The sequence below is a fragment of the Eschrichtius robustus genome, chromosome 13, assembly GCF_028021215.1.
Source record: "Eschrichtius robustus isolate mEscRob2 chromosome 13, mEscRob2.pri, whole genome shotgun sequence".
In the NCBI taxonomy this organism is placed as follows: Eukaryota; Metazoa; Chordata; class Mammalia; order Artiodactyla; family Eschrichtiidae; genus Eschrichtius; species Eschrichtius robustus.
The window spans coordinates 33,315,157-33,329,578 of NC_090836.1; the positions used below are offsets into that span (position 1 = coordinate 33,315,157).

At 34.7% G+C, this 14,422-nt stretch overlaps 1 protein-coding gene and 1 pseudogene across 2 annotated transcripts in view; both read left to right on the forward strand.

Annotated features, from left to right (window-relative positions):
• LRRK2 (leucine rich repeat kinase 2) overlaps positions 1-14,422 on the forward strand; it is a 140,704-nt gene that overhangs the window by 94,115 nt on the left and 32,167 nt on the right. For both annotated transcript variants that reach the window (XM_068560232.1, XM_068560231.1), the window contains exons 32-38: positions 2,642-2,843; positions 3,860-3,948; positions 9,691-9,878; positions 10,749-10,903; positions 12,260-12,406; positions 12,565-12,756; positions 13,416-13,562. In XM_068560232.1, the coding sequence (XP_068416333.1) occupies positions 2,642-2,843; positions 3,860-3,948; positions 9,691-9,878; positions 10,749-10,903; positions 12,260-12,406; positions 12,565-12,756; positions 13,416-13,562 (1,120 nt within the window). The remainder of the gene's footprint in view (positions 1-2,641; positions 2,844-3,859; positions 3,949-9,690; positions 9,879-10,748; positions 10,904-12,259; positions 12,407-12,564; positions 12,757-13,415; positions 13,563-14,422) is intronic.
• LOC137774847 (high mobility group nucleosome-binding domain-containing protein 3 pseudogene) lies at positions 7,020-7,522 on the forward strand (annotated as a pseudogene).

Below are 14,422 nucleotides of genomic sequence, written 5' to 3' on the forward strand. Positions count from 1 at the left end.
CGAGAGAAAGAAATTTTACCTGGGTTCTACAGACAGCATGGTATGAACTGTACTGAAAAACACCCTGAATAGTTCAATATAACAACACAATGGTGGATTTCACTGTTAGTCTCTGTTGGTTTAGCTCATTAGCACTAATGATCAAGGCCATGGCTTATAACAAGGGTCCTGTTTTGCCTGGACAGTCCCAGCATAATTATTAATTGTGTCCCACTATATTCTCAGAAGCATTCCAGTTTGGACGATAAATTATATGGTCACCTTGGTTATAACGTGTTGGCTAGTTAGCTTAGTTCTTTTCCATTTCCACAGATTATGCTCCTATCCAAAACCTAATGAGCCATTTATAAACGTGCTGGTCTTTGTGGTGCCCAGGGAGACAATTTGCACATTTGTATCTTTCAGCACATTTATCCCAGTCACTAAAAGCTTTTACAGATGGTGGATCAGTGACATTTTATATAAGAAGAATGAAATATCATTTATTTGTAGATTTTCTTACTTTTTTTGTGGGACATATGACTAAAGAGTAATATGACTTTTAAGAAGCAAATATACAAATTTAATATATTCAATTAAATATTCTCTTTACCCAGGGAGTTTTCTTTTGAGACTATACCTGTGCTTACAGAACTTTGTTGTTATTTATAATATTTTAATGGCTTCTCTTTTTATCATTGATGTCAGAACATTTATCATATTTTAAAAAAGACTTCTTGGAGGATGAGTTTGTTTTGAGAAAGGCTGAATGTAGTTGAAGCAAAGCCTGTGGAGAAGGTGGTTCATCAAGATGGACTGGTATTGCTCTAGGCTAATAACAATTTATCGCTATCCATCAATGAGACCAATTTTCTTTCTGCACTTGTACATGAACTCTGAAGGCAATGCCAGATAAGGAAGTAAAATAAATGCTTTGAGACATGGCAGTATTATTTGAAGAAAGGTATCTATTGCTAATGGATACATCATTCTGGCATATTGGTTTGAAAATCTGTTTGATTGCTTTACAGAATAGTGATTCAGATGACCCCAAAACAATAAACCTGCCAGAACTTCAATATTCTTTCCTCCCTGAGGTGCTTCAACCTGTATTCAGACAACAGCTTTTAATCTACTAGAAATCTTTTTTTTGTTTGCCCTTTCATTTGTTTTTCATCTTTTCCTTTTATCCTGGCTCTTTGCTATTCTTTGCCTGTCTCACCCTTATTAACATGTGTCTGTGCAGACTTTAGAATAAAAGCTTTTGTTTTTGGCTGTTGGTGACCTGATAATAAAGCTTAAAACAAGTAGGACAAAACAGAATTCAGTGCCAACAGTATCCCTCTCAATCTTGTCCAGCCCCTTAGCAGAGTGGGATCCTTTGCTGGCCCTGTAATCCAGCCCTGTAAAGTTCATCCTTTTGTTACTTGATTGCTTTCTGTGAGAACTCTTGTTTACTTTTATATGTAGGTTTCCCTTCTTGGGTTAAAACATAAATTTCAATCTGAAGTTCTGTTTTATCTTAATTTATAAATGATGAACAGAGGGAAAATGAAAAGTGCAGGTTAGTGAAATTATATTTAATTTTCTGGTTCAAAGCGTACTTTGAAACAATCTTGAATGTTTGGAGGTAAATATGAAAGTAATGGTTACAGCTGCTGTAAATCAAGTTCCTTAAGATTCTAGTTAAAAGTAGAAAAAGAGCAAGTTAAAGTGTGTGTGCATGTGTGTGTGTGTGTGTGTGTAATAAAACCCAATTTCTATTTGTAATAAGTTGAAGAATTCAAGTAGAAATTATGTTGGTTATTGTCAGGTAAAAAGAATATACAAGAATATATTCATGAGTTGAGAAATGGGGAGAGTGTGCCACCTGGTGGTTCTCAAAGACATTTTAGTTACTATTGTTAGAGTTGCATTTCTATTTAAAATTAGATTTTTAAGAAAAAAGTTTGGAAAAGATTTTAATTATAGAAACTATCACTTTAAGGTCATTCTTTTAAAATTTTATTTTATGTATCTCTTGATTAGTAGACAGTTGTTAGATTCTAAGTGTAACAGACCCCAAATCATCCTCTCATATCAGAATCACTGGGGTTTAGATGATTTCTTATTTTTCCAAGTTCAAGTTTCCATGAAAAAGCATAGCTTGGGTGAGGAAATTTTATGTCTGTCTCCAGATTTCACTGTTTATATGTACATTCCACTAATACAACATTTTGCAAATAACAAGAACAAAATTTAGTTTTACCTTGGGTTGTGGCTCACATTTTCATCTAATAAATAAGGTTCAAACGCTCTTACAATACTTGCTGACTTCTTATGCTAGCATATCTATTGCATGTAAGTTTAATGTCTTAGAAAACAGAAAGTCCTTTATTTACGGTCAATGATTTATCTTGGATTTTGCCATGGATTTTCTGAATAGCTAGATAAATATTTCCATGTAATATTATTTGGTAGTTCTTTCCATATTGGCTTCTGTGTTCATATTTTTCTTATTTTAAGATCATCTTATTTATTCCTCACAATTTAATTGGTTTTACATTACATTTTGATTTTATTAAAAAATACAGTTCTGAATGATTAGCATAGAATTTATCACCCACCTGACAAATCGATGAATAAAATGGATTTTCACAGCCTGTCATTTGTAATTTCATAGATCCGAGATCAGCCTGTTGTTGGGCAGCTGATTCCAGACTGCTATGTAGAACTTGAGAAAATAATTTTATCAGAGCGTAAAAATGTGCCAGTTGAATTTCCTGTAATTGACCAGAAACGATTATTACAACTTGTGAAAGAACATCAGCTGCAGTTAGATGAAAATGAGCTTCCTCATGCAGTTCACTTCCTAAATGAATCAGGTTTGTTTATTGCATATTTTTTGAAAGCTCTGCTGTAGTAATTTGTGAAAATGCACCTGAACCTTGTATAGAACTTACATTTAAAATTTAACAGAATATTGACAAAATTCTTTAATAGGTAACTGATTTTTTTCTTTTTGAAAGATCATCATGAGCATTGATGTTAAATCATGTATTATGTCATAAGAGAAAAATTTAGAAATTATCTAAGGGCAGTAGTGGAAAAGGTCTCTGAGCAGGAGTTAAAACGTGGGTTGTAGAACTTGACTGTAGTATTCAGGAGCTGTGAGACCCTATGTGGAGGCTATTTGTACACTGTAAAGAAGAATTATTATTGGGATGGTTTAACTTGGCACTTGGAGAATCAGTGGTTGCCTGAGATGATGCAGCTACCGAGTGGCAGATCTTGCTCTGTTGCGTAACATGTTGTCAGCATGACCTCACAGATGAAAACTCTTGAACAGACTTTGGTGCTAATTGTGTACTTGATCAATATAACCTTGCTAGAAATGTGTGAGTTGATTTGTAGTGCTCGGATAAGTGGTTGGGAAGTTGCTTTTGATCCCCAGATTCTGTTGTATGAAAAATAATCCTCATGTGGATTGAATCTGATCAATTCATTTCCTCATTGTTCTTAAACCAGTAGCTTCCTTTGATATTTTGTGTTTCTTACCTGTATTCGAAAATAAGATGTGTCTTTGTAGTGTGTAATTAGAAAGCCAAAAATATTTATGAATTTCTATTTATTTCTCAATACGTGCTCTGCACTGTATGGCTTTGTCTTAAATATGCTTAAATATGATCATTTTATATAGTTCAAAAGATAACTTTTTAAAATAATATTTGGATTTTAGAGCTTGGGAACTGGGATGCCTGGGTTCGGGTCTCAGCTCTGCCACTAATGATGCTGAAGTTTACTCATCTGTAAAATGAGGAGGTTGGACTAGATTCTCTCTAAAGCCCCTTGATATTTGCATATTCTAAATTCCATGTTTCACTCTTGATTTTTACTCCAGGGGTCCTCCTTCATTTTCAAGACCCAGCCCTGCAGTTAAGTGACTTATATTTTGTGGAACCCAAGTGGCTTTGTAAAGTCATGGCCCAGGTTGGTATATTATATTTTTGTGGCATGGGAGTAATGATTGAAGAAAACTACAAATGACACCTAGAGCATTGAGTTTTATAGAGTTTGTGTTCAATTAAGGTAGAAACTACTGTGAATATAGAAAACTGTAGAACAATTTGTGTGGAAGACTGTATAAAGAAGAACTTCATGGAAGAAGAGAAGACATCTTAGAATTTACTTTAATGTCTTTGTTTTCAAGTCACAGACAGGTGTTTGTACTGCTCTGTTCCGTAGTACTTTTCTAGATCCTGATGATAGCTTTGGTTTGGTTATTGATATAATCAATTGAATGAAAGCTTTGTGAAAATCTTTGGGATAAGTACATATACGAAAATTGGGTTGATGAGCCTCTGAAACCTCAGTCTAGACAACATGGAGGAAAATTTTGACTCTTCAGTGGAATATAAGTTCTAAAGGCTTACAATTTAAAAAATTTTGAATAGTGGTGGTTATGGCTGTCTTTTCTCTATTTATATTTCATATGGAAAATTATTTCTTCTCCCAGTAACAGTTACCAATGAGTTTATATTAATTAGCTATCATAATCCACCTCTATAGATTTGCCACAGAAAACCATTCAAACAGAACACACTAGCTCAGGGTTCCTCAGTGTCAGCACTATTGACATTTTGGGCCAGATAATTCTTTGTTGTACATTGTAGGATGATAGCAGCATCTATGGCCTCTACCCTCTAGATGCCAGTAGTACCTTCCCAGTATGACAAGCAAAAATGTGCCCAGACATTGCCAAATATTTTAGGATGCAAAAAACCACCCTGGGTGAGAACTGCATCTGGATGAATCATGAATTGAAGTGAGCCTGGGGAGGGCGTCTCCAGCATGTGCACTCACTGGTGGCTATTTTGTTTATGAGTATAATTTTTTGTGTCACTAAAATGATTGTATTTTTTTAATGTTAGAAATCTCTCTTCTAATCAACTATAATGGTAATTAAATTCCCTCAGGTAATCTTGAATAATAGTTCCTAAATTTCATCTAAGGAAGAATAAGAAAGATATTTTAAAGAGGGAACTCATTTGTGGCTAAATCCTATACCACAGAACTTGAGAATGTATTGAAACATTGCAATTGGCAATTAATTGTAATGGGACAGTTATTACTATTCTGGTAGATATTTTTAAAGTAGATTTTCATCCTTCTGCACGTATGCCATGGAAAGTGTGATTTTACTCATCTACCTAATGAGAATGGAGCCAGGAAGGTATAGTGGTGAAGAGCACAAGCTCTAGAGTCAGCATGACCTGCGTTCAGATCTCTCCTAAATCCTTACTAACTTTGACATTTCTTAATGTTTTAAGCTTTTGTTTCTTCACTTGTAAAATAAGGATAATAACAATATTATCTTCAACATTGCCTCCCTAGTTCAGTATAAGTGAATAGTAAATTTTAGCAAAAGTTTATATTTGACCTATTTGGTAATTAAAGACTTATTATTTCAGGAAATGAAAAAAAAATCTTCAAAACTGTAAAGATGTATTCATGTAGTTTTGGAAAGTGTGCCAGGTATGGAGCTAAATAAAACAATATGTGTAGGTATATGCACTCTGTGTAGAAAAGGGAGTTTTAATTATACCCTGAAGATTTGTTGTTAGGTGGCACACTCTATCAGAAAATAACTGAACTCTGTATAGTCAAGAAAAGGCTAAAGTTGCACCAAAAAGTGATGTGTTTCCATGTGAATTGGGACTATTTAAAGTTGCACACATGTAGATAATATTAGAGTGGGTACATCTTATTCAATAGAATAACAAGGTGGTTTCCATCAGAATCACTATCTTTTAACAGAAGCAAATTTCCGTCATGATGCAATAAAATCCCTGAAGATACTATGGAGTAATTAAGTTGAAACTCCATGAAAGTTCTCATTAGCATAGTTATACTATTAGTTATACTATAAACATGTTAATTTAATTGAAAATTAAGTCAAGAATTTGAACAGCTCAAGTTATTTTGAAAGATAGATCTAAAGGGTCAGTAAAATTTCTTAATGTAAAAGATAAATGCCATCATTTTTATTTATGCGATATACTGAAATATGTCATTTTTATTAAGGTTTAAAGAGAATGAAAACCATAAGTAATCAAGTGAAGACAGAATGACCTGCCTGACACCAAACCAGCAAAAATAAATAGGGTTATTCACCTCCATGAGTCATCAAGGCAAGGGAAGAAATAATTTTATGGTGCAGAAGCTCTAATGAGCCCAACCACCCTCTTTGTGCCCAGAGCTGTTAGGTAACTAAACTTATTAAAGAAGTTTCCATCAACACACAGAGAAATTTGCAAAATTCATTAAACTATATGATAAAAGAGATATGAAAGGGACTTATTGGTAGAGTATTATAAAACTTGCATGGCCATTTAATCTTGATTAAAAAGTTGTGTGAGAAATTTGGAAAATTTTCTTTCCTTGCACAAGGGCATAAGTTAGCCTTAGAAGTTACCAGGCTGAAGGAATAATAAGAGGTCTTTTAACGGTGATAAAATCAAGATAAGGTTTCAGTTTTTTATTGCTATATAACAAAATACCCCAAAACCTAGCGTACACAAGTAAACTTGGAGTAAAACATCAACAGCTTATTGTTTCTCACTATTCTGTGGGTTGGCTGGGTTCAGCCAAACGGTTCTGCTCCGCATGGCATATTGGCAGGGGTCGTTCACTTGGCTTCCTCATTGAGCTGGGCTGGAGAGTCCAAGAAGGCTACACTCACATTTTTGGTGTGTTGGTACTCCTCCATGTGGTCTCTCATATATGCCTACACCTCTTAAAGGCCAGGCCTAGAACTGGTAAAATGTCAGCTCTGCCACATTCTAGTGAGCAGAGCAACCACAAGTCTTGTTCAGGGAAATGGATGGATTCTATATCTTGAAGGATTAAGCAGCCCACATATGTAGGGAGAGAAAAAATTAATGTGTCCATCGTTGGAAACTATCTGCTACAAATAGTGGTAGTGCAGCATAGATCTACTAGAAAAATCAAGCACAAACTTCTATTTTAAAATCAGTTTGTCGGAGGCCGGGCTACGCTGAGCCCTGCACGTGAACAGCTGCGGCAGGGGCAGCATCCAGCGGCGGTGCCAGCAGTTCCAGCCCGTTGCTTTACTTTTTAGCTGCACCAACGTAGTCATTATGCCGAAGAGAAAGTCTCCAGAGAATCCAGAGGGCAAGGATGGATCCAAAGTAACTAAACAGGAGCCCACCAGATGGTCTGCCAGGTTGTCAGCGAAACCTGCTCCTCCAAAACCTGAATCTAAACCAAGAAAAACATCTGCTAAGGCCCTTATCCTATGCATAGATCCTCACATTAGCCCTACTGCGAAAGAACTGGCAACAAAGGTTAACAAAGGTGCTAAAGGGAAGAAGGAGGAAAAGCAAGAAGCTGGAAAGGAAGGCACAGAAAACTGAATCTGTAAACGAGGGAGAATGAATTGTCATGAAAATCGGAGTTGATTTTATGTACCTGTTGGGACAACTTTTAAAAGCTATTTTTACCGAGTATTTTGTAAATGCTAATTTTTTAGGACTCAACTAGTTGGCATACAAAAATATATAAGGATGGACATTTTACCTTCTCATAGTCATGATTTTTGGAAATTCCCATCATCCTTGAGTAAAATAAATACCAATTTAATATTGGAAGCTGTCTGTAAAATTGATTCACCGTTCCATGCACTTGCTCTAAAAATTTAGTCCTGAGCATACTGTGGTGTTTTTACTCTGTGTATTTGAATTTTTTCATGCAGTTTTTCTAGAGCAATAATCAGTGGTGCTTTTGTACCTAGGTTTTATGTGATTTTAATGAAACATGGATAGTTGTGGCCACCTGCTGACTATTTGTGGTTTAAAATAAAAGGTTTTCCTGCCTGCAAAAAAAAAAAATAAATAAATAAAATAAAATAAAATAAAATAAAATCAGTTTGTCTAAGTAAAATAAATTAGAATAAGTATACAATAATGGCTGACATATGAGAGGTTACTCATATGCTTTTCAAAGATTATCTCATTTAATTCTCAGAACAACTCTTTTAAAGGGTACTTTATTAGTGCCCATTCTTGAAGATGAAGAAATGGATGGACAGAGAGGTTAAATAATTTATCCAAAGTTACATATTCAGGGAGAATTAGAGTTACGATTTCAAACCAAGCAGTTTGACTCCAGTGCCTATGAACCTAACCCTAGGATAAAATGCTCCAAACTTTATTTTCCCCCAGTTCACGAATTCAACAGTATTTATTCAGCACCTAATGATGTTCCAGATATTGTTCTGGTGCTGGGGCTATAGCAGTAGACAAAACAAGTTTCCTGCATTCATGGAGTTGACGTTCAAATGGGAGGAAATAACCAAAACATGAATCCTTAACATGTTAGGTGGTACAGAATGCTACAAAGAAAATATAAAGTATGGCTGGGGGTAGAGAGTGAGTTTGTCAGACAGGTCTTAGCAACTTAAAAAACACTAAAACAGCAGTTTTCTTCACTACCTAAGTTGTAAGAGCAGTTTGGGCTATAAACTATACAATATGGAGGAAGTCCCAAATTATAGTTTTTATTATTTAATGACCCATTATACACTGCATTAGATATCATTATGTTCAATCAGTCATGCATTCATTGATTCAATGACGGTATACGTACAAAATAGAAATATAGTGTTGAGTGAGACAAGTCCTTGGGCCTACAGATTTTACAGTCCAGTATTTTACCCAGCTACATGATAATGTAAATAATGTTTGTTCCTATTTAAGTATCCCTTAAAAATTATAGATCTACTAAAGAAAATTAAGCACAAATCTCTTTTTAAAATTAATTTGGCCAAGTAAAATGAATAGGAACATGTAGATAATAATGGCTAACATTTGAGGGCTTGCTATTTGCTAAAAATTGTTGTATGTATTTTGCATGTTTTATGTGTATCTTATTTTGTTCTCATGGCAATCTAAGAGACAGTCACTTTTATTATCTTATGTTACAGAGAGGGAAACTGTGGGTAAAGAAATTAAATATCTTTCCCAAGGTGACACAATTGGCAGTAGAGCCTGGATTTGAGCCTGAGTTCTTCTGAACTTATATTTTTAATTGTTATGATGATGATCAAAGCTCAAAGTATGGTCTCCACATTAGAATCATCAGAGTTTCTTGTTAAAAAAGCAGATTCTCAAGCCTCATCTCAGACCTACTGATCCAGACTGAGTGGAGTCCAGCGAAATTCAGTGGTTACTTACTTTGTTTGAGAATCACTGAAATGTGCTAAGCTACCTCTCTTCTCGCTGATGGAAACCATCTCCTATTATATAAATGTAAAGTAACATTTCTATTGCAAACCTGTAGTGATAACACAGTCTGGAAGATAATTTCCCTAGGAATATACTATTGATGAGACTAACAAGGATGTGGGGTACTGGATTGATGTGTTAATTGGAGTTGGGGAAGGCTTGTGGTTCATTGGTTTCAGAGGATCTCCAGAATTTCTTATCTGAATTAACTCCCTTAATTTAATAAATTTTTTTTGTGTGTGTAGGGAGTACATGCCCCACTGGGCTTCTAGGCTACCTGGCTGCTAGCTAGAGAAATTAGGTCCTGTGTTGTACTTGACAACATTAAAATTGTTTTAATCATTTTTACTGAGCAAAGGAAATGTTTTAAATACAAAACTTTCCAGAAAATAAATTTTAGTGATATGTATAAGTTTAAATCTTTCAGATTTTGACAGTGAAAGTGGAGGGCTGTCCAAAACATCCTAAGGGAATTATTTCACGTAGAGATGTGGAAAAATTTCTTTCAAAGAAAAAGAGATTTCCAAAGAACTACATGTCACAGTACTTTAAACTCTTAGAAAAATTCCAGATTGCCTTGCCAACAGGAGAAGAATATTTGCTGGTTCCAAGCAGGTAAGCCAAAACTTAAAATTTAATTACCCTATGGAAATTCACCATATATTATATTGTTTTAGTAGTCAAAGTAACTTTGGTCTGTGATAAATGTACTAATTTTTTTCTTCTTGTGCAAACTTTGTACTGAAGTATAACATTTTCTTTTAATGAAAACACTACATTTGACATTTAAAGATAAAGTAAATGACTGATTTTATGTATATAATTACTATTTGATTTAGCACTGCCTAATTTATTTAATAAAGGTTAATAGTGGAGATAAGTGTGTATGTGTGTGTGTGTGTGTGTCCTTACATGGTACTGGAAGAGTTATTATATTAGGCAGATTCTGGGGATATAATGAGTTTTCAACATAGTCTTAAAATAATTTATGGCTGTGAATTTTCAGAGGATATGGGCAACACAATGGAGGCCTAAGTTATAGCCCTGTACTGTAGAAATTCTTACTCCTTTTTAAGCACCTGGGAAATGTTATAAAGTAATATGACATTGAAAAGTGCAAATTGCATTGGTTGATGGATGGTAACTAATTCTAAAAATAGATATACACTCTTTTCTAGGACATGAATTTTTTTCAAGTTTTACATAATCCCTTTACTTGTCTATGCATAATGAACTGTAATAATTTATTTATAGTATAAATAAGATTATTGAAAAAATTTCATGCATCTACATCTGAGCATGCATTTGAATTAATTAACCATTAAATTTTGAGTTGGAAGAGCATGTAGCAAAAGAATGTTATAAAAAATGCAATTGCTTAGAATATTTATCTTCAATTCATTGATTTCAAGTAGTAAAGCACTTTGGTCAACATGATTGGGTATTTTATGAAGCTGTATAATGACAGTGTCCTTTTATCTTTAGTTTGTCGGACCACAGGCCGGTAATAGAGCTTCCCCATTGTGAGAACTCTGAAATTATCATTCGACTGTATGAAATGCCTTATTTTCCAATGGGCTTTTGGTCAAGATTAATCAATCGATTACTTGAAATTTCACCTTACATGCTTTCAGGAAGAGGTATGTATTAAATGAAGAATTAATATTTAGAGAAGTTAGGAGGAAAGCATATTAAAATTAATATGTCATTTTCCCAGAGTTTACTTGTTTGTAAGGCAGCTGAAAATCAGAAAATAAGCTCAGAAGACCTCAGAGTGGCCAATATAAAGACATACACTCAAATAAGTTCATGCCGTTTGTTAAGAAAATTCCTCAAAGTCCACGTGTACTTATTTTAGACACATTTACAATGCCTATGACTATCTCGCTTTGCAAGCCAAAGCAGACTAGAAGTAGCAATTTTATTTATTTATTTATTTTTAATTAATTTATTTATTTTTGGCTGTGTTGGGTCTTCGTTTCTGTGCGAGGGCTTTCTCTAGTTGCGGCAAGCGGGGGCCACTCTTCATCGCGGTGCGCGGGCCTCTCACTATCGCGGCCTCTCTTGTTGCAGAGCATAGGCTCTAGACGCGCAGGCTCAGTAGTTGTGACTCACGGGCCCAGTTGCTCCGCGGCATGTGGGATCTTCCCAGACCAGGGCTCGAACCCGTGTCCCCTGCATTGGCAGGCGGACTCTCAACCACTGCACCACCACGGAAGCCTGAAGTAGCAATTTTAAAAGGTGAAATTAGTAAGCGTCATTAGTTTAAACACACCCACCCAACCTACACATACACACAAACATACACCCACACGCATGTGCACGCAAAGAAAAACTAGGAATGGCCACCACTGCAGTCAGGGAGTTTTATTTAACAGTGTAACAGTTCCTGACCATTCAGACCATTCTGTGTAGGGACTATAATAGCTCTATTCTGCTGCACAATCCCTGAGGGGTTTACCAAAAAGGATAAAAATGGGTGTTGATAATGCTAGCTCTTCCTCCTGGAAGAAAGAGAGATCTTAGTGCTCCAAAGGGAAAATATAATTTTTTATGTGCTTAAAAATCAGCTTTATGGAGGTGGAGCTTTATGTTGCTTGCAGTTAATCGACATATAGAAAGTTACATCACAACAAAGTGTTGGTTTTAGCATGACCACCAACCTCTTTTTAAAAGTTATGGGAACTTATTTATGATTCTCTTTCTTCATCTGTTACACATACTAAACTACTTAACACCATGAACCTGAAATCTATCTTAGGTTGTATACTGGGCATTTTATTTATTTCATTCCAAAATTGAGGATAAAATATTTAATATTATATTTAATAGATATGGATGGGGACTCATATCATTAACGACTCCAGTACTTTCCTTCAAAACAAATATATCTCTCTTACTGTCATTTGTGGTGTGTGCAGCGACTTTTTCCCCTTTAATTTATGGAGCCGCTAATAATTAATGGCTATACGTGGGTTCATTTAAACTTCTTTCAGAACGAGCACTTCGCCCAAACAGAATGTATTGGCGACAAGGCATCTACTTGAATTGGTCTCCTGAAGCTTATTGCTTGGTAGGATCTGAAGTCTTAGATAATCACCCAGAGAGTTTCTTAAAAATTACAGTTCCTTCTTGTAGAAAAGGTAAGGAAATTAGTTAAAAACTTTGAATTGTACTACTAAAGAAATCTAAACTTTAAAAAAAAACTTTATAGTTTTGTGACAGAATAAGGTTCTTTCCAGTTTTGTGACAGAATAAGGTTCAGCTAGGGTGTTGATGAAGTCTTCTTTGGATTATGTAGGCTGTATTCTTTTGGGCCAAGTTGTGGACCACATTGACTCTCTCATGGAAGAGTGGTTTCCAGGGTTACTGGAGATTGATATTTGTGGTGAAGGAGAAACTCTGTTGAAGAAGTGGGCATTATATAGTTTTAATGATGGTGAAGAACATCAGAAAATCTTACTTGACAACTTGATGAAGAAAGCAGAAGAAGGTATGTGTTGACACAACTTACAAATGTTTTTAAGTGATCCTTTCAATATTTGTGAAGTGAGGTTTGAAATAAATGTAAAAATTATTCTTATCCATAAGGGATGAGTTAGAGGATACTACATTCAATTGTAGTGACAGTTCAGAAAAATATATTTATTAACCAGTAAGATCTTATACTCTAGATTCAGAAAAAATGTTGGTTTGAGAGTTTGAATACTGGCTATTGAGCAACATAACCTCATCTGTGAAATAAGAATACTGACCAAAACTACATCATAGAATTGTTATGAGTATTAAAATAAATGATACGTGGAAGTAACTTAGCAACGTTAACCATAGGCTAAGTGCTCCAAGAATGTTGTAAAAGTAAAGAATATATAATTTCCTAGTCATGTATCAATAGTCTAAGGCAGTTCTGAATTCTACTTTCTAGTGAGTGAACCTAGGAATGAGTATTTAAAATTCCTAGTAGATAGGTATTAATTCAACTTTTAAAACTTTCTCAGAGTTTCTAGAGAAAAATAAGATTGGTAAGAAAACCTAAAAGAGTGATTAGAAATCATAGAAAGTATGTGATTATTTCTGTAAATCAAAAGGACAAACTTATGTACAACCTTAAAAGTTTGTCTTTAAAAAAAAAATGTTTTATGTACTTCTCAGGAGACCTCCTAGTGAATCCAGATCAACCAAGGCTCACCATTCCAATATCTCAGATTGCTCCTGACTTGATTTTGGCTGACCTGCCTAGAAATATTATGTTGAATAATGATGAATTGGAATTTGAACAAGCTCCAGAGTTTCTTTTAGGTAACTATTTTTGTTGGTTTGAGAATAAAAATTAGGGTGCAGCTTTTATTTATAATCTAGAAAATATTTACATATAATTATATTGTCATAGTTTTTAGTGTCTTCATATATTTTTTGTAATGTTTTTCCTTTGGGATAATATATTTTAAAGTAATATCATGTTGGGACTTCCCTGGCGGTCCAGTGGTTAAGTTTCTGCACTTCCACTGCAGGGGGCGCAGATTTGATTCCCTGGCCAGGGAACTAAGATCCCGCATTGGCACGACACGGCTAAAAAAAAAACCCAAAGCTTTTGTAGGCTGGGTTGAATTGAGGATAGGACCACCATGGAAGCACACATATTTATGAAATATGTCCTTGCATTTGCTTTAATTGTCAGTGATAGGGAAGGCATTTAGGAAGTTTTCAATTGAGTAATGCAGCCATTTTTCAGTCGCAAAAAGAATAAGTAAAGGAAGAACACCTCTATGTAGTCATTGTAGCAATTTTGTTGCTAAGTATGACAATCATAAATTATCATTAAAATATTCACAAAAAGCCAATTTGAGATTAAAAATTCAGAAGCATTAAATTGGTGATATACTCAAGTTCTAAACATTCCTGAGAGTGCTTGGGAGCTATGGAGAGTATTCCGTTGATTTAATGTAAAGTATTTGAAGACAATTCTGACTTTACTTTGTGGAGTATTTGTTGTTATGTGTGTATACATTTTATTTTAATTAAATTTCCACAGAGAGAATGACTAGACGATGTGTCAGGATATTAATATTATTAACAAACAATGTCCAAAATTTGGGATATGACATGTAGAGGTAAATAAACTCCTTTGTACCTTTATTCTTTACATTGATTGGGAAATT